At 42.0% G+C, this 18,884-nt stretch overlaps 5 protein-coding genes across 6 annotated transcripts; 3 read left to right on the top strand and 2 right to left on the bottom strand.

Moving 5' to 3' along the window:
• Positions 1–7,141: 7,141 nt before the first annotated feature.
• GL218_06802 (uncharacterized protein) lies at positions 7,142–8,352 on the top strand (the record flags this gene model as incomplete). Of its 2 annotated transcripts, XM_033583531.1 has the most annotated exons (5): positions 7,142–7,245; positions 7,305–7,395; positions 7,456–7,620; positions 7,674–7,737; positions 8,024–8,352. In XM_033583531.1, the coding sequence occupies 5 exons, from the start codon at positions 7,142–7,144 to the stop codon at positions 8,350–8,352; spliced, it is 753 nt and encodes a 250-aa protein (XP_033433405.1). The 2 variants fall into 2 exon arrangements, with proteins under 2 accessions (XP_033433405.1, XP_033433406.1); XM_033583530.1 differs by lacking the exon at positions 8,024–8,352 and having other exon boundaries at positions 7,684–8,010.
• A 1,531-nt stretch (positions 8,353–9,883) lies between these two features.
• Positions 9,884–10,608, top strand: GL218_06801 (Chromatin modification-related protein eaf6; the record flags this gene model as incomplete). Its single annotated transcript, XM_033583529.1, has 3 exons — positions 9,884–10,018; positions 10,083–10,271; positions 10,345–10,608. 3 exons carry the CDS (start codon positions 9,884–9,886, stop codon positions 10,606–10,608), a joined length of 588 nt encoding a protein of 195 aa, XP_033433408.1.
• Positions 10,609–11,394: 786 nt separating this feature from the next.
• GL218_06800 (Dipeptidyl-peptidase 5) lies at positions 11,395–13,922 on the top strand (the record flags this gene model as incomplete). Its single annotated transcript, XM_033583528.1, has 7 exons — positions 11,395–11,497; positions 11,558–11,759; positions 11,827–13,094; positions 13,168–13,263; positions 13,321–13,584; positions 13,676–13,731; positions 13,803–13,922. 7 exons carry the CDS (start codon positions 11,395–11,397, stop codon positions 13,920–13,922), a joined length of 2,109 nt encoding a protein of 702 aa, XP_033433407.1.
• Positions 13,923–14,228: 306 nt separating this feature from the next.
• GL218_06799 (uncharacterized protein) lies at positions 14,229–15,390 on the bottom strand (the record flags this gene model as incomplete). The annotated part of the gene is made up of 2 exons (XM_033583527.1): positions 14,229–14,620; positions 14,673–15,390. 2 exons carry the CDS (start codon positions 15,388–15,390, stop codon positions 14,229–14,231), a joined length of 1,110 nt encoding a protein of 369 aa, XP_033433390.1.
• A 996-nt stretch (positions 15,391–16,386) lies between these two features.
• Positions 16,387–17,770, bottom strand: GL218_06798 (ATP-dependent RNA helicase eIF4A; the record flags this gene model as incomplete). Its single annotated transcript, XM_033583526.1, has 4 exons — positions 16,387–17,040; positions 17,099–17,457; positions 17,528–17,596; positions 17,659–17,770. The coding sequence occupies 4 exons, from the start codon at positions 17,768–17,770 to the stop codon at positions 16,387–16,389; spliced, it is 1,194 nt and encodes a 397-aa protein (XP_033433389.1).
• Between the last annotated feature and the right edge of the window lie 1,114 nt (positions 17,771–18,884).

Raw genomic sequence — 18,884 nt, 5'->3', positions numbered from 1 at the left:
AATAATATTTTTATTATAAATTATTATAAATAATTTATTATTATTAATATTTAAATTAAAGAAATTATTAAGGTTAATTTTAAATTTAATTTTTATATAAAATTTTAAATTATTAAATTTAAAATTATTATTTAATAAATAATAAATAATATTATTTATAATTAAAGAGTTTATTTTTAATAATTGTAAAATAATAATATTAAAATTATATTTATTTTATAAAAATTATTAATGTTTAATATTAATTAAATTAAGGTTTAATTTATAATTATAGGTATTATTTTTAATAATAATAAATTAGATATTATGTTTTTTATTATATAATATTATGGTTTTATAAAAATAATTATATTTATATAAAGTTTATTAATAGTTATAATTAATATAATTATTTAATTATTTTAAATAATTATATAAATATTAATAATAATAAATATAATAATTTTTATTAGATTTATTTTTTTTAAATTTTATTTTTAAGGTTTTAATAATAGATATATTAAATTTTTATTAATTAACAATATTATAAAAGGTTTTATTAATTGTTTTATATAATGTAAATAAGGTTTATAAATTGTATTAAAATAGTAGTGCTTTTTTTTTTAAAATTTCTTTTAAGGCCTTTTTATAAGTAAGATTTAAGGATTTAATTAAGGAATTTAAATAATTTAAAATTAGGAAGGTTAAGTTGGTAATATTAATTTAAGGCTTTATATAATAAAATGGGGTTTTAATTAATAAAATGGTTATAGTAAACTTTGGGGGGATTATTAACGTTAATTAAATAAGTGATATATTTTATTTATTTATTTATTTATTATTATTATTATTTTAAAAGGTTATAATAGTTTTAAAATAGATATATATAATTTATAATTATATAAAATTACAGATTTGTTAGAAAATAATGCTAATTTTAATATGAATTGGGTGGGTGGTGTCATATCGGCTTATTTCACGTGAAATTGATTTTATTGTGTTTTTAGGAGAATTTTACTATATAGTTAAAGTTACTTTTTTAATTGTTGATAAGTAACTTTAATTACACAGTAAAATTCTTTTAAAAACACAGCAAAATTAATTTCACGTGAAATAAGCCGATATAACACCACCTACTTAATTCATATTAAAACTAACATTATTTTTTAATAAATTTATAATTTTATATAATTATAAATTATACATATTTATTTTAAAGTTATTATAACTTTTTAAAATAATAATAATAATAAATAAATAAATAAATAAAATATATTATTTATTTAATTAATATTAATAATTCTTTTAAAATCTATTATAATTACTTTACCAATTAAAACTTTATTTTATTATATAAGATTTTAAATTAATATTATTGATTTAACTTTTTCAATTTTAAATTGTTTAAATTCCTTAATTAAGTTTTTAAATTTTACCTGTAAAAAGGTTTTAAAAGAAACTTTAAAAAAAAGGGCATTATTATTTTAATATAATTTATAAATCTTATTTATATTATATAAAATAATTAATAAAATTTTTTATAATATTGTTAATTAATAAAGATTTAATATATTTATTATTAAAACCTTAAGAATAAAACTTAAAAAAAGTAAATTTAATAAAAATTATTATATTTATTATTATTAATATTTATATAATTATTTAAAATAATTAAATAATTATATTAATTATAATTGTTAATAAATTTTATATAAATATAATTGCCTTTATAAGGTTATAATATTATATAATAAAAAATATAATATTTAATTTATTATTATTAAAAATAATATTTATAATTATAAATTAAATTTTAATTTGGTTAACGTTAAATATTAATAATTTTTATAAAATAAATATAATTTTAATATTATTATTTTACAATTATTAAAAATAGATTTTTTAATTATAAATAATATTATTTATTATTTATTAAATAATAATTTTAAATTTAATAATTTAAAATTTTATATAAAAATTAAGCTTAAAATTAACCTTAATAATTTCTTTAATTTAAATATTAATAATAATAAATTATTTATAATAATTTATAATAAAAATATTATTATTATATTTTATAATATTTTAAATATTAAATAATAATTTTAAAAATAAATATAAAAAAAGTTTATAAATATTTAATTATTAATAAAAAAATTATAATAATATAAAAAAATTTATAATATTAATTATAAAATTAATATAAATTTAATAATTAAAAAGGTAATTTATTTATTTTANTTGGTCCTCTTCCTTTCCGGCTTTCTCTCCTCCCCTGGGGTTTTCCTTCCTCCCCTGGTTCTCTCCCCTTTGGGGGGCTTCTTCCCGTTCCTTCCCTCCGTGCTCTCTTTTCTTTCTTTCTTTCTTTCTTCTTCTTCTTCTTTTCCCCGGTTCTCCTCGTTTTCCCCTCGCTCTCTCTCCTTTCTCCTTCTCTCCCCTTCCCGCTTTGTTCGCCCTGCTAATTTTAATATGAATTGGGTGGGTGGTGTCATATCGGCTTATTTCACGTGAAATTGATTTTATGTGTTTTTAGGAGAATTTTACTATAGTTTAAAGTTACTTTTTTAATTGTTGATAAGTAACTTTAATTACACAGTAAAATTCTTTTAAAACACAGCAAAATTAATTTCACGTGAAATAAGCCGATATAACACCACCTACTTAATTCATATTAAACTAACATTATTTTTTAATAATTTATAATTTTTATATAATATAAATTATACATATTTATTTTAAAGTTATTATAACTTTTTAAATAATAATAATCTATAAATAATAAATAATTATTTTATTTATTATTTAACATTCTTTTAAAATTATTACTTTACCAATTAAACTTTATTTATTATATAGATTTTAAATTAATATTATTGATTTAACTTTTTCAATTTAAATTGTTTAAATTCCTTAATTAAGTTTTTAAATTTTACCTGTAAAAAGGTTTTAAAGAAACTTTAAAAAAAAGGGCATTATTATTTATATAATTTATAAATCTATTTATATTATATAAAATATTAATAAAATTTTTTATAATATTGTTAATTAATAAGATTTAATATATTTATTAAAACCTTAATAAAAAACTTAAAAAAGTAAATTTAATAAAAATTATTATTTTATTAATTATTTATATAATTATTTCAAATAATTACTACTTCTATTACTTATAATTGTTAATCCTTTTATATATATCCTTGCCTTTAAGGTTCTCCTCTTATCTCCTCCCCCTCTATCTTTCTTTATTCTTTTCCCTCCTCTTTATCCTTCTCCCTTCCCTTTTCCTTTGGTTCCCGTTCCCTATTCCTCCTTTTCTCCCCTCCTCTCCTTTTCCTCTTCTTTTCCCCTTCTTCCCCTCGCTTTTTTCCTTCTCCCTCTTCTTTCTTCTTTCTTCCCTCCTCCTTTTCCCTTTCCTCCTTTCCCCTTTTCTCTCCCCTTCCGCTTCCCCTTCCCCTTCCTCTTTCTTTCCTTTCCCTCTTCCTCCTCCTCCTTCTTTCTCCTCCTTTCTCCTCCCCCTCTTCTTCTTCTCTTTTCTCCTCTTTTCCCTCTTCCCTCCTCCTTTTCCCCCTCCCTCTCCCCCCCTTCTCCCTCTTTCCTTCTTCCTCCCCCCCTTCTCCTCCTCTCCCCCCCTTTCTCCTCTTCCTTCTCCCCTTCCTCTCCCTTTCCTCTTCCCCCGGTCCTTTCTTTCTTTTCCCTTTTCCCTCCTCTCTTCCTCTCTCCTCCTCTCCCTTTCCCCTCTTCTTCTTTCCTCCTCTCTCTCCCCTCCTCTTCCTCCTTTTCTTTCCTCCTTTTCTTTTCTCTTTTCTCTTCCTTTCTCTCTCCTCTCGGTTCCTTCCTTTTCCTCTCTTCTTCTTCCCTCTTCTTCCTCTTCTTTTCTTCTCTCTTCCTTTTTCTTTCTTTTTCCTTTTCTTTTCCCTCCGGTTCCGCTTCCTTTTCTCTCCTCCTTCCCCTCTTTCCCTCCCTTCTCCCTCTCCTCTCCCCTTTCCCCCTTTCTTCTCCTCTTCCCTCCTTTTTTCCCCCTCTTTCCCCCCGTTTCTTCCTTTCCTCTTTCTCTTCTTCTTCTCCTCCTTCTCTCTCCTCTCTTCTCCCCCCTCTTCTTTCTTCTCTTCTTCCCCCCTGGGTTCCCTTCCTCGTCCTCCTCCCTCCTTTCTTCTTTCCCCTTCCTCCCCCCTCTCTTCTTCCTCCTCCCCTCCTTTTCCCTCCTCCTTCCTTTCCTTTCCCTCTTTTTTTCTCTCCCCCCTTTCTTCCTCCTCCCCCTCTCCCCGTCCTCCCCCTCCTCCCCCTTTTGCCCCCCCTTCCCCCTCCCTTCCCCCTTCCTCCCCCTCTTCTTCCTCTTCCCGTTCCCCCTTTTTTTTTCTCCTTTTCCCCCCCCGTTTTTCCTCTCCCCCCCTGGTTTCCTCTTTCCCCCCCCTTTCTCCCCCTTTCCCCCGTTCTTGTTTCCGTCCCTCTCCCCCTCCTCTTTTCCCTTCTCTCCCTTTTCTTCCCCCCGCCCTTTTCCTCCTTCCCTCTCTCCCTCCTCTTTTTTTTTTTCCCCCTCCCTTCCCTTCCTTTCCCCTTTCCCCCTTCTTCCCTCTCCTTTCTTCCTCTTTCTTTTTCTTCTTTCCTTCTTCTTTTCCTTTCCCTCTCCTCCCCTCTTCTCCTCTCCTTCTTTTCCCTCCGCCTCTCTCTCCTTCTCCTCTTTTTCCTTTTTCCTCTTCCCCCCTTTTCTCCTCTTTTCCCTCCCCTTCCTTCCTTCTCCCCTTTCTCTCTTCCCCTCCCTTTTTTCTTCCTTTCTTCTTTCTTTCCTTCCCCCCGTGCTCCCCTCTCTCCCTTTCTTTTTTCCTTCTTTTCTCCCTTTTCTCTTTTTTTTTTTCCCCTCTTTCTCTTTTTCCCCTTTTTTTTCTTCCTTCCTTTTTTCTCTCCTCTTTCTTCCTTCTTTCCTTTCCTCTTCTTTTTTTTCCTGCGCTTCCTCTTCTCCCTTTCTTCTCTTTTCCCTCTCTCCTTCTCCCCTTCTCGTCCTTCCTTCCTTTCCCCTCGTCTCTCCCTCTTCCCCTCTTCTCTTCCCTCTTCCTCTTCTCTTTTCCTCTCTCTCTCCTTTCCTCTCTCCCTTTCTCTTCCTTCTCCCCTCTCTCTCCCTTCCGGTTTTCCCTCGTTCCCTTTCCCGTTTTTTTTCCCTCTTCTTCCCTCCGCCTCTTTTCTCCTCTCTTCTCTTCTCTCTTTTTTCCCCTTTTCCCCTCCCTCTCCTCCTCCTCTCCCTTCCTCTCTTCCCCTTCTTTCCTTTCCTCTTCTCCTCCTCTTCTTTCCTTCCTTTCTCCCCCTTTCTTTCTCCCTCCTCCCCTTTCTTTTCTCCCTCTGTTTTTTTTCCCTTCTTCTCTTTCCCCCCCTCCCTTCCCTTTCCTTCCCTTCTCCCTTTTTCCCCTGGTTCTTTCCCCCTCTTCCTCGTTTTCTTTTCCTCCTCCCTTCCCTTTCCTTCCCCCTCCCGTCCCCCCTTTCCCCCTTTCCCCTTTTCCCCTCTTTTCCCCTTCTCCCGCTCCCCCTCTCTTTTCCCCCGTTCTTTTTTTCCCCTCTTCTCCTCCCCTTTCCCTCCCCTTGCTTTTCTTCCTTTTCCCCCCTCTCCTTTCCTCTCGTTCCCCTTTTCCCCTTCCCTTTTCCCCTCCCTTCCTTCTCCTCCTTCTTCCCTCTTCTTCTCTCCTCCCCTTTTCCTCTTCCCTCTCCCCTTTCCCTCCTCTTCCTCCCCGTCTCCCCTCCCCTTCCCCCCTCCCCCCTTCTTCTTCTTCCTTTCCTTCTCTTCCTTTCCCCTTCCTCCCCTTCCTTCCCTCTCCTCCCTTCCTCCCTCCTCCTTTTCCTCCTCTCCCCGTTTTCCTCCCGTCCTCTCTCTCCTCCCTCTCCTCCCTTTCTTCTTCCTTTTCCTCTTCCTCCCCCCTCCTCTTCTTTCCTTTTTCCCCCTTCTCCCCTTCTCCCCTTCTTCCTCCTCCTTTCTCCCGTTTTTTTCCTCCTTTTCCTCCTTTTCCTTTCCTCCTCCTCCCCCTTTCTCTCTTTTTTTCCTCCTTTCTCCCCTCCTCCCCTTCCTCCTTCCCTTCCTCTCCTTCCTTCCCTTCCTCCCTTTCCCCTTTCTCTTCTTCTTTTCCTTCCCTCTCTCCCTTTCTCTTCCCTTTCCTTCTCCCTCCCTTCCTTTTTCTTTCTTTCTTTCTTTTCTTTTCTTTTCTTTTCTTTTCTTTCTTCTTTCCCTTTCCTTCCCTCTCCTTCTCTCCCTTCTCCCTTTCTTCCCCCTCCTCTTCCTTTTCCTCTCCCTTCCCGGTGGTCTTTCTTGGTTTCTTTCTGTCCCTTGCTTTTCTTCTCTTTTTCGGCGCCCTTTTCTTGTCTGGTTCCTTCTTCGTTCTTGCTCCGCCCTTTGCTTCCGCGCTCGCCGGCCCCCCTGCCTGTCTTTGCCTTCCCCTTCCGTCCCGCCCTGTCTTTGCTTCTAAAAAGAAATAAAAGAGCTGAATTGGCCAATTAGCTTTGGGGTAAAGGACCGTTGAGGCAGGTGGGTGGGTGCTGGATTAAGGTTTTTTAATGGCCTATATGCACTAAGGCTAATTTATAACGGGTGTTTATGACGAGTGTTTGAAAAAATACAGGTTTAAGTAAGTTACTTATAGGTATAATAGTTGAGTTATACGGGTGATATTTTGTGAAATATTTACCTATTTTCAAATACATGATGATTGAGAGTAAGATTTCTTATAATCATAATGAATATATATTTGATATATATGTATTAGCTACCTAGATACCGATGCTGCGGCAAATTACCTACCTAATGTTAAAAGTAGCCATCACTATTAATGTTCACTTATTATATAAAAAAGCTACTATAGAGAGTGGAATGATATTAGTATTTTTAGGTGAGCACACATAGGTTTCACAACGTTTCGAGTTATTGCTAGCAGCTGTCCACAGCCGAAAGCTATTCGCGCGTAAATTGTTAGTTAGCACTGCACTGCACTGCACTGCCGCTCGGGCTCTCAAATCCCTTGACCCGATAAGTGAAACGCTAGAGCCTAGACCAGCCATACGGCGTTTTCCCCAGACGTCATTTTTAGTCCTGCATTCAATTCTTCCATCTTTATTTCCCGTATTAACACCTGAACAGACGACGCTTCGCAAATAGACGCCTCGCAGCTGCAGCCACCAACAGCGGACCATGGCAAGCAGCGTAGATGCGAAGCTCTTACGAGCGACAAAGTTCCCTCCCGAATTTAATCAGAAGGTTGACATGCAAAAGGTCAATCTGCAGGTCATGAAGAAGTTCGTCTCCCTAACAACGCGTACTTGAGCAACCCAACAGCTAACCGTAATTTTCTCAGATGGATTGCCAGCAAGATATCTGAGATATTAGGATCTGAAGATGATGTCGTCACTGAGCTATGCTTTAACTTAATCGAAGGTTCCCGATATGTAGGTGCACTTATGCTGCAAGGCTAGCATCGTTGATCTTGCTAACATTGTATACTATAGCCTGATATCAAATCCATGCAAATACAGCTTACCGGTTTCCTCGATAAAGATACTGCATCTTTCTGTAAAGATCTCTGGAACCTCTGCTTGAGCGCCCAATCTAGCCCCCAGGGCGTCCCCAAGGAGCTTCTGGAAGCAAAGAAGCTAGAACTCATTCAGGAGAAGGTACTGTTTTTATCCCATACTCAATGGATCTGGGGTGTGCTAACTATTATTAGATCGATGCAGACAAGGCTGCTGAAGAATCTCGAATTCGACGAGAGACCCAGGAGCGTCGCGACCGTGAGTTATCAGATGTACGAGATCGAGAGCGACGCGACCGTGGTTTTCGTGGCGGACGGGGCGATAATTGGCGTGGTGGGAGACGTGGTGGTGGTGATCGAGCTTTTGGCGGTGGTCGCGGTAGAGGCTTTGGCCGAGGTGGTGACCGATCTCCCTCGCCACCACGACGAGAGCGGGACTCATATCATAACAACCGTGATCGTTATGTACCCCCAAGCCGACGTGGAAACAGGCAGGAGGTTCGACGTGGACGCTCTATATCCCGCTCCGTGAGTCCCGAGTCCAGAGGCTCTGTATCTCGTTCCCGATCATCTAGCACGACTAGTGGGCGTAGCCGGCGAGTTACTCATCGATCACCTACCCCACCTCGTCACCGTTCCAGGGGGCGTCGATCGCCACCTCGCCATAGAGCTTCAGGAAAGCGAGATCGGTCTACAGGGCGAACGAGAGGTTATAGGCCCCGTAGAGACGGTCGCAGAAGAAATACATCTTCGCCGGCAAGCGCCAGTAGATCCGGTGGTAGTCGATCTCGCTCACCAGCACCTAAGAGACGCAGATACTCAGACTCGCTCAGTCGCTCGAGGTCTCCACCACGCCGTGACAGTAGGCGGCTGAGTCGTTCTCGCTCATCCTCCTACTCACGCAGTCGCAGCCCGAGACGAAGACCGGTCCGGGAACTTATCAGTCGTAGCCCCTCGCCTAGCCACCGTGGGAGACTAAGGCGAACCCTAACGCGAAGTCCAAGTAAATCAGAGTCTGATGAGGAGACTAGGCGACCACGGCGGAGAAGCCCACGAAGAAACGGACAGGATAGCAAAGCTAGAGACATCCCTTCGAGAAAGCGGAGAGACTCTGCTGATTCCCCCCGCACCCGTAACAGATCAGCTGATGTTTCGGAAGATGACAAACCCAGATCCCCTAGACACCGCGCGGCCTCGACAGCCGATGAGGTTCGTCCTTCTTCTTAGGGAGTTCGTATCACGTTATACAGTTAGACCGAGAACTGACTCTCGTATTCTTCAGACCAAGTCCCCAGTACAGCAGGCCAATGAGCTACGAGAAAAGCTTCTGAAGGAGCGCATAAAGAAGATGAGAAGCACCTCAAGTAGAGACAACGTCAAGGGGTCAGGCTAATCTTCTCAGACTCGCAGGATTTGCAGACTCGGTCATCTTAAGAAGAGACTTGATAACCCGTGGATGTTGGGTTCGGCTGTTTTTTATTTTCGTAATTGGCTTTCGAGGTTAGTCACAAAAATGCTTTGCGTTTGAACTCATGAAGTACGGCTATCATGTAGCAGATAGATGATCAGGCAATAGACTTACTACCAAACCCCGATTTTAGATTCCGTGCATACCATTGTTTCCGATGTTAGGGGAGCAGCATTATATCCTAGTCTGGTTTGTTGATTTGGCGGTGGTGTATTAAAACATTGCTAATGTAATAGTTGCAGACGTCGTTATCATATTAGCTTCTAGGTAAGTTGGATGAAATAAATACCCAACCAGGTTGACATATAAGTTACTACATAAACTCAGTAAGTTATTTCTACTGTCGTATGGGATAGTGCAGGGGGAAACATAGATCTCTAAGCCAAGGGAAGTATATTAAGAGCAGAAATCTCGAAAGCAATCATCTCTTCCCTGTTTCGTACGTATGCCAACAGGACCACATCAAGGAAGTTAGTATGGAATACTTTACGAATAAATACCTAGACAAGACATCTCGTCACCGCACATTGGAAGTATTTAGCACATATTATTAAATAATAAAACAATGTCCTATAGAATCTATCTCAAATTATTCTTCTAGGATGACAAGTCCTATGATATGTGTAGTTTATAAGTGATGTTTGGGTAGAAGATACTTAGGTACCTCAATAAATAAAATAGTGGAGACAAATATGCCAATGCAGCCCCGGATATCCACTAGCCAAATAAGGTAAGAATGATAGGCTAGTGACGCAGTGGTCCGTTGCTAACCTAAACAAAAAGGAGTTAAACTCTTATGGGAATAGTTTATAATCAAGTGGGAAGGCTGAGTGCTCGAGCCAATACGCGTTTTCGAATGACAAGAGGAAGATCTAAAGTTCAACCTTTTGTAACTTAACCCTCTCCATTTCAACGGCGTCGCCAACCCAAGATCGCAATGACCGAAAATGTCCAACCCGGAACCGGCGGAGCTGCCACCGGTGACCGGCAAGCTGCCGTCGCGGAATACAATAAACAGCGGCAGAATCTCAAGGAGCTTCTAGGTAAGCGGAAACAGCAAGAGCGCCAGCTGGTGAGTCGCTTTGGGTTTACCGGCACTATTTGAGGGGGGACGGTTGCTAAAGTTGGTATGATAGTCACAACTTGAGCAGAGTATCGTCGATCTCGAGGCCAAATACCTAAGCAACACCCGCATCGGCAACATCGTCAAGGGCTTCGATAACTACATCAAGGGGACTAGTTCTGCTGCCCAGCGCAAGCAAGGAGAGCTGAAGGACGAGGATTATATCTGGTCGCGATCTTCGATTTCCTACAATAGCCTTCACGTACGTCTTTGCCATCTCTCGCGCTTATTTATGCATCGATTTAATTAATTCTAACATTATTACCTCCTTCTAGCCCGATAATACGGAAGCCCCGTCTGCAACCTCGACACCAGCCGCACCCACCCCCGTCTCTACAACATTTGCAAACAGGGAGAAGGACAGTGGATCGAACCAGCCGACGCCTACGTCCGCGACCGAGAAGGGCTCTGGAAAAGTTGGGAAGGCCGGCAAGAAGAGAACTCAGAAGAAGGACAAGGATGCAGACGTAGAGGACAGCGAGACCGACTCCCGCGAAGCTAAAAAGGTCAGAACGCATTTTGGTGCCTCACGAAAATGACCACCACCTCGACCATTGCAAGTTTAATACATATGTTCAGTGTTGTGCATTATCTAGTGTGGTTTCGGCGTTCATGAGGGACAGGCATACGGCTAGTTTAACGGCGTTGGTTTATTAGGCAAGACGTTTATTAGGAATATAGCAAAAGCATGTTTACGTCCTTTTTTTAAGAGATGGGATTCACGGTCCGCGCCGTTATATTTTCTGTCGAGATACCCGATAGTATCTATGTTTACGAATAGTAGACCAAGGTTGAATTTGAGTTGAGACAATACCATGATGTTGATATTATTGCCTCTGGTTATGGTTGCGAAGGTATAAACTTATAAAAGTATACTTGTTTAACCTAAAGAGAGAAATATATAACTATAGTAACTAGGTTAGTGATGAGTACCCAAGTATAATTCATTGTCGACGTCGATGTCTTGGATATATGGATAGACTTGAATAACGAGACTTAAAGACGTGTTATGAATCACGCAATACTATGCAATACTATGCAATTAAAAGAGTAGGTAACTCGTTCCTACGTGCGGGGGAAAGTCGAACAAACAATTAGTTTGAGTATCTCCATAACTAAGGTCCTACCCACTTGTAAGTGCCAATCATAGTGAACACACCTTGATGAACCGGAGCCTAAGTACGAAATACATATACCTAATACCTAACTGCACATTGTAATGATTTGTTAAAGAAGGTTGTCTTGTGCTTGAAAGTAACTTAAACTTATTTCATATTGAAATAATCCCCCCCGCTCCAAGTCATCATCCGAGACTCTCATCCACGATGACGGTTATGGCTACCAAATTTACTCCCGAGGTGCTTCTCTCTGCCCCTCGTCGTAGTTCCGCCGTACCTAACAGCACCGGCACCCTCGCTTTATTTGCTGGTAATATCCCTAACTACACAAGTCCTAGTTAATCATGAAATAGAACTAATAATTTCTTAGTCTCTCAATACTCTTTCGAGACTCACTCCAAAGACTATGCCATCAAGGTTCTAGATATCAAATCTCGTCAGTCGACTCAATTATTTGACAACTCGACTTTAACCGAGCCAACCTGGATTTCCGAAACTGAATTCATTTTCATAAAGAATGATGACAACAAAACGTCTCTCCTTGTAGCAGATGCAACTCAGCCGGGCTCAGAGTAAATATTCATTCTTATATAAATCTCTAATAACTACTAAGAATAGGATACTCACAAGTGCACTTAGGCCATATGAGGTTGCCATCTTCAACACCTCGATATCCAATATCAAGGCGAAGGATATCGGTAATGGTACCGTAGCATTCGCCGCCACGGCTCCTACTACATCGTCAGGAAAGCTATTGAACTCGGAAGATGAGAAGAAGCCCCTATCATCCGGCAAAGTTTATACCAGTCTATTTGTACGACACTGGGATTCGTACGTCTCTAAACACAGACAGGGGCTCTTCTACGGCGCACTGAAGAAAGAGGGGAAATACTGGAGCTTGCGGGATCGAAACCTAATAAATGCTCTAGCAGGTACAAAACTTGAGTGCCCGGTTCCGCCTTTCGGAGATGCCAGTGATTATGATATCGGGAAAGAGGGAATAGTTTTCGTATCCAAGGACCCGGAGCTGAACCCTGCGTTGTGGACCAAGACCGACCTCTACTACGTGCCGCTCAAGACTTTCACCGAGGCAAACCCCCCTCAACCCCAAATCGTTAAGACAGGAGCGCTACAAGGCTACGCAGGTGTTCCGGTGTTCTCGCACGATGGTACCAAGGTTGCGTTTAAGCGCATGAGGAATCGGCAGTACGAGTCTGACAAGTGGCGTCTATTACTGATCCCCGACATCAAAGACCTAAGCAACGTGCAGGAGTTTTATAAGACCGAAGATGGCGAGGGCGGCTGGGACCTACGGCCGGAAGGCATTGTGTGGAGCAACGACGACAAGGAACTATACGTGACAGCCGAAAAGGAGGGCCGACAGATCCTATTCAAACTGCCTTCGAGCCCCTTAGAGGCCAAGGAGCTACCACAACCCCTGACCAAAGACGGTGCAGTTACTGACTTCCACAACTTATCCCAGAGCGACGGAAGTCTCTTCCTCACATCCAACTCGCTCATCGACAACTCCTCCTACTCCATCATCGACCCCGAGTCCAAGGAGCTAGGCCTCATCTCATCGAGCTCCAAGGAAGGGAAATCGTTCGGCCTGACGAAGAGCCAAGTCGACGAGTTCTGGTTCAAGGGCGCGGGCGATTACCAAGTCCACGCCTTAGTCGTGAAGCCGTCCAACTTCGACCCTAGCAAGAAGTATCCGTTAGCGTTCCTTATCCACGGAGGACCGCAGGGCGCTTGGGGGCAGAGCTGGAGCACGAGGTGGAATCCGGCTGTGTTCGCAGAGCAGGGCTACGTTGCGGTTATGCCGAATCCGACGGGCAGTACTGGGTACGGGCAGAAGTTCACTGATGGGATTGCGCAGGATTGGGGTGGACGGCCGTATAATGATCGTGAGTACACGTAGAAGCCATTTTTTCAATACGTCTATCTTGGAAACATACAACTGACTAAAGACGCTTATAGTGGTAAACTGCTTCGAGCACATCTCAGATAACATCCCTTACATCGACACGAACAACGCCGTGGCCCTAGGCGCCTCCTACGGCGGATACATGATCAGTAAGCCACCTAACCCTCCCCCCCCTTCACAATACTAACCCCTCGTCCCCAACCCAGATTGGATCCAAGGCCACCCCCTAGGCCGAAAATTCAAAGCCCTAGTATGCCACGACGGCATCTTCAGCACCATGAGCAACTGGTCGACAGAAGAGCTCTTCTTCCCATCCCACGACTTCGGCGGCACCCTCTGGGAGAACCGCGACGGCTACGCCCGCTGGGACCCCGCCGCCTCCGCCGCGAACTGGGCTACCCCCCAGCTCGTCATACACTCGGAGCTCGATTACCGGTTGCCGATTTCGGAGGGGCTGGCTGCTTTTAATAGTACGTATTAACTCTCTGCTATAAAGGGAGGGGGGTGGGGTTAGGAGGAAGGGTATATTGGTTAAAGTATACTAACGTATTGCGTGAACAGCCCTTCAGACTCACAACATCCCGAGTCGCATTTTGATATTCCCTGATGAGAACCACGTAAGTCTTTTCCCCGGAATACTAGCACATCCGACGTAATAGGGCGATTACTAACTGCTGCCGTGAATTAGTGGGTGTTGAAGCCCGAGAACTCGCTTGTTTGGCATAAGGAAGTACTGGGCTGGATTAACAAGTGGACTGGCCTGGACACTACAGGACTGGCTGGTGACACGGAGGATCTTAGTATCTGATGAGTTATTTTGGCACGTATCGTTGTATCATGATAAAATTGGTAACCCGGTAGAGCAAAATAGCTAAGTATTAAGAGACGAGATTGTGCAAATGATTTTTTCTATCATGGACATAGCTTTTATATCTGACTGTCAAGGCAGTTATCTAGTAACTAACTAACTAACGACAGTGGTGGGGGTTCTAAATAATTACAAGATCTATACTCGACCGAATAGCACAGCTACATATAGAGAAGTTTATAGCAAATCTTGATTACATCGCCACAGTTCTGAACCCTTTACTCGACGCAGACGTGCCAAACCCCCCTACTCAGCCTCCAAGAGGCCAAATAACTCCTTTCCATTAATCCTGCGCATTACGATCTTGACATGATCCCAACGCAGCTTACTAATATCGACAAAAATCATCATGGCCTTCTTGTTACTCGTCTCAGCGTGTCGGAGTGGTTCAACTAGGTCGGGATATTCTTGCTGAAGTTTCATCTGGATGTACCAGGCGGCCTTGTGATCTATCTTTTTGAGATACTGTCTGATGAACTTGGTCTCACTCTTCGGGCGCTTGATGCGGTACGAGTTGCTAAAGTGGTTGTACTGCTCGAGCATCTGGACCGCTTTCAGGGGTGGTTGTGGTCCCGATGACGGGGGGTTGGAGAGATGGTTGAAACTGCCTTCGTTTACGGCTCCTTGTAAGAAGGATTCTTAGATAGTCAGGTTAGTAGCTACATAGATACTTATATAGTGAGTTCTTACCAGATGATACCGCTTGGGAGTTCGCTTCGCGGAGCTTCTCGAGAAACTGGAAGAAGTCCTCCTGTTTAGGAACGAAAGTGTCTAGAAAGTTACGGACCCGGGCTTGATTGCTGATAGCCTCTGCCAACGCCTCCTTTTCCTCGAGGGTGAGTGTAGAGACTTTGTCTATCTTGTCGTACATGGATCTCACCATGGGTTCCAGGCGAGCTAGAGTGTCGTTTAGTGTGGCGATATCCTGAGGCTTGGGTAGCTTTGAACGAAAACCTTCAAGGGCACTCTCGACGGTGGATAGTTGCTCTTGGTGACGATCAATCTGCTTGTTCAAAGTCTTGATGTCCTTCCCAAACCTGGCATTGTCCGCAGTCAGTTTAAAATATTCGTCACTAACCTTCGTGCGGAGGCTCTCAAGGCTGTCTTTAGTATTCTGAGTAGTCGCATCTGCTTCGGATATAAGTGAACGAAGTCCTTCTTTATCCTTTCGAAGCTCGTCTAGTTGTTTTTCGAAACCTTCATTACGACTACCTTCTGTGACGCTGGCTTCTTGGAGCTTGCAGAACCTTTCTTCGATCAATTCTAATTGCCTCTTAGCTTCGTAGACCTCCTTTACTGTAAGTGCTTGTAGAAGTCTTAAGGCGTTCAATTGGTTTCCGGGCTGTTGAAGTTTATCCTCGAGCTTAGCAATACTGGCAAGCTTCTTCGTTTCTTCTTCGGTATGCATGTTGTGGTATGAGATTGATACAGGTATACTACAAATGAGCAATATGGGAGGCTATGTATTGGTAAAACAGTCGTAATGAGTAAGATAACCTGTAAACCTTGGACCTCTATAATAAGGCGTCCTGGCCAGCTACGCAAGTGCAGCTACACCCACTGATACTAGAGAACGATAGTAACTCCGATGTGGAATACATATGTGAGGTCTTATAGTAGCATCTGAGTGCGTCATTAGCATTATGGATAAACGATCACAGTATGAGTAATTATATGACTCTAAGTGTTGAAATAAATAAGAGATTGGGAGGAAATAGGAAAGTTTGTGTTGGTTCAACCAAAAAACAGTCTTATCTAATGGTTGTGCTTTCTAGGAAAGCACATTATATAACCCTCCTCGCTCCCTCCTTCCTAGAATATTAACCACATTTGACGATATGGATAGATACCTAGGTACTTACCTATAAATGGAGATAATTAAGAAATTTATGTACTCAAAGTAATTGTCTTGATATTGAGTTAGCTACAAACTTGATATGTTAAGATGGTACATGGGTAGGTAATAATACGACATCTTACTCTCAAATAACGACTCGACAGGTTCTTTACAACTCACGACATATATTGCATAACAGTTTTAACTGGCAAATTCAGAACGTTTATTTAGGAAAGCATCAGCGACCTAGGTACATTACAACGCGGAAATAAGCAGTAGCCTGGTCCACTACGGCCTCCCACCGTCAGGCGATATGCATTACCAGTATTAGGTGCTAGATGCCTAGCCGCAAATGCCTAGATGCTTCTTTTCCCTCCAGTACCGACCACGGCCCATCCATGAGACGTGCTAATAGAAAAATGAAATATGCCGGATAAGAGCATCATCGCCACTCCACCCATGTATTCTACGGGACCTCTTGGTCACCCCTCGAACCGCGCACCACTCTATCTCCACTCTGAATGTTAGACAGACTAGCCTTGTTGAGTATGAATAAGAATACGTTGCTTAGATGAGGTCGGCCACGTTCATCGGCATCTCCTCGATCTGGGTGCTGTAGAACTGCTCGATCTCACGCATCATTCGGACGTCCTCAGCGGTAACGAAGTTGATGGCAACACCCTTTCGGCCGAATCGACCACCACGACCGATACGGTGGATGTAGTTCTCACGGTTAGCAGGGAGATCGTAGTTGATGACTAGAGACACCTGCTGGACGTCGATACCACGGGCCAGAAGATCAGTGGCGATCAGAACACGAGAAGAACCGGATCGGAACTCCTTCATAATAAGATCACGCTGGGCCTGGTCCATGTCACCGTGCATAGCCGACACAGTGAAGTCACGGGCAGTGAGCTTATCAGTAAGCCAGTCAACCTTTCTACGGGTGTTGCAGAAGATAACTGCCTGCGTGATGGTGACGGTCTCGTAGAGATCGGAGAGAGTGTCGAGCTTCCACTCCTCCTTCTCGACAGCAATGTAGAATTGCTTGATACCCTCAAGGGTAAGCTCGTCCTTCTTGACGAGAATGCGGACGGGGTCTCGCATGAACTTGGTTGTGACCTCAAGAACATCCTGGGGCATGGTGGCAGATAGAAGAACGACCTGGGTGGACTGAGGAAGAAGTTGGAAGATATCGTAGATTTGCTCGGTGAAACCACGCTATACGATAATTATTAGCGTCGTTGGGTAGATAAAGAGGGGAAACGGCGTTACTCACAGAAAGCATCTCATCGGCTTCGTCAAGAACGAACATCTTCATGCCGTCAGTCTTGAGGAATCGTCGCTGAATCATATCCTGGACACGGCCGGGAGTGCCGACAACGACCTGGGGGCCTTCCTGAAGGGCCTTCATGTCATCACGGACGCTAGTTCCGCCGATGCAGGCATGGCACTCAATGCTCATGAAGTCGCCAATAGCGACAACGACCTTCTGAATCTGTTGAGCCAGCTCACGGGTAGGAGCCAGAATAAGGGCCTGGCACTGCTTGACGTTCGGGTCGATCTTCTGGAGAACGGAGATAGAGAAAGTAGCGGTCTTGCCAGTACCAGACTGGGCCTGCGCAATTACATCGTGACCTATCGTGGGGATGGGGTTAATATTTTGCGCATATAATATTAAAGTAGAAATAGGGAGGTGGAAACATACCCTTGATTACCGGCATGATCGCGCGCTGCTGAATAGCAGAAGGACGCTCGAATCCATAAGCATAGACACCTTTGAAACACTATTAGTTCACCGCAAATTTTTTTTGTGGTCTCGAAGTTGGCGTTTCTTACCTCGTAGCAACTCGGCCTTGAGGTTCATCTCATCGAAGGAGTCGACAGTCTCGTCATAGTTAGACTCGATCTGGGATTGCTCGATATCCTCGAGCCCCTTGTCGGTAGCCATGATTGTAGATGTATGGACGCGACTTCTCGAATTCCAAGCACAGCTTAGAATTCAAGGAGTTGGTTGGGAGCGGCGATCTTGGTGGGGTCAAGTAAGAAATGGGCGCACGAACTTTGCACTTTGGCAAGTCGTCCCGCGTAGAAATTAAATACGTAAAAAGAAGTGGGCGTAAATACTCTCGTTAATAGAGAGTAATAAAGTCCAGCTGATGATATTTCTTTTCGTTGTGGTTGTTTATTTAATCTGTGACGATTTGGAAAAATCGAAGGTGGGAGGAAAAGCCCAAGATCAATGAGGTAGATGTAAAGAGGTAAGTAAAAAAAAAATTTGAGTGGGGGTAAACGTCGGCCAAACCCTGATGCGGGGCTCTAGGCTCTGAATGGTTACCTTGGAAGGTTCTACGTAGCGGCAAGCGGCGTGATTTCCCAGACTTTTCCAATTTTTATTTTTATTTTTATTTTTTTAACCTTACGATGCTAAGCTAATACAGCACCTGAGGCCCCACAAAACTGAAGGTTACAAGACCCCCCCAGAAAAACCTGAGAGTTAAGCAACTTTGCATGGAAAATATGTACAAGTATGACACATGAACTTTTGTGACTCATTGAACCCGAATTGGTATTGGTATTATCTTGTGGCGAAGCGTTCCAACCATCAAAATTCAAAATTATTATAAGCCTTCTTTCATGAAGAACTTTGCCTAAACGGGCAGTTCACATAACCGCTTTCAGTGACTATGCTACTAGCAGAAGGGACCAGTCGAGGAGGTGTTAGTGGAAGTGCACCAACAAATGAAGGCGAATTACACATGCCAAATGCTGGGATACCGTCAGATTTTATCCCAGTTCATCCAATGGGCGTCAAACCTCTTGGGAACCGATACTTCGCATCTGGTCCAACAGCTCGGCAGTCTCTCGGTTTTTTGGCTCGACTTCCGGATGAGATGATATTGCAGATACTCGAATATTTTGATATCGAGACACTGAAAGACGTCGGGTTTACTTGTCGTTTTCTTTATGCCTTTTGTCACCTCGACGAACTTTGGAAATCATTATTTCTCGAGTAAGTCATAAACTATGACATGTGAACCCAGACAGTCATTAGTAGCCCCTTG

This window comes from Daldinia childiae, assembly GCF_008694065.1.
Source record: "Daldinia childiae strain JS-1345 chromosome Unknown Scaffold7, whole genome shotgun sequence".
NCBI lineage: Eukaryota > Fungi > Ascomycota > Sordariomycetes > Xylariales > Hypoxylaceae > Daldinia > Daldinia childiae.
The sequence above is the reverse complement of the archived record's forward strand: the minus strand, read 5'-3'. Positions and strand labels throughout refer to the sequence as shown.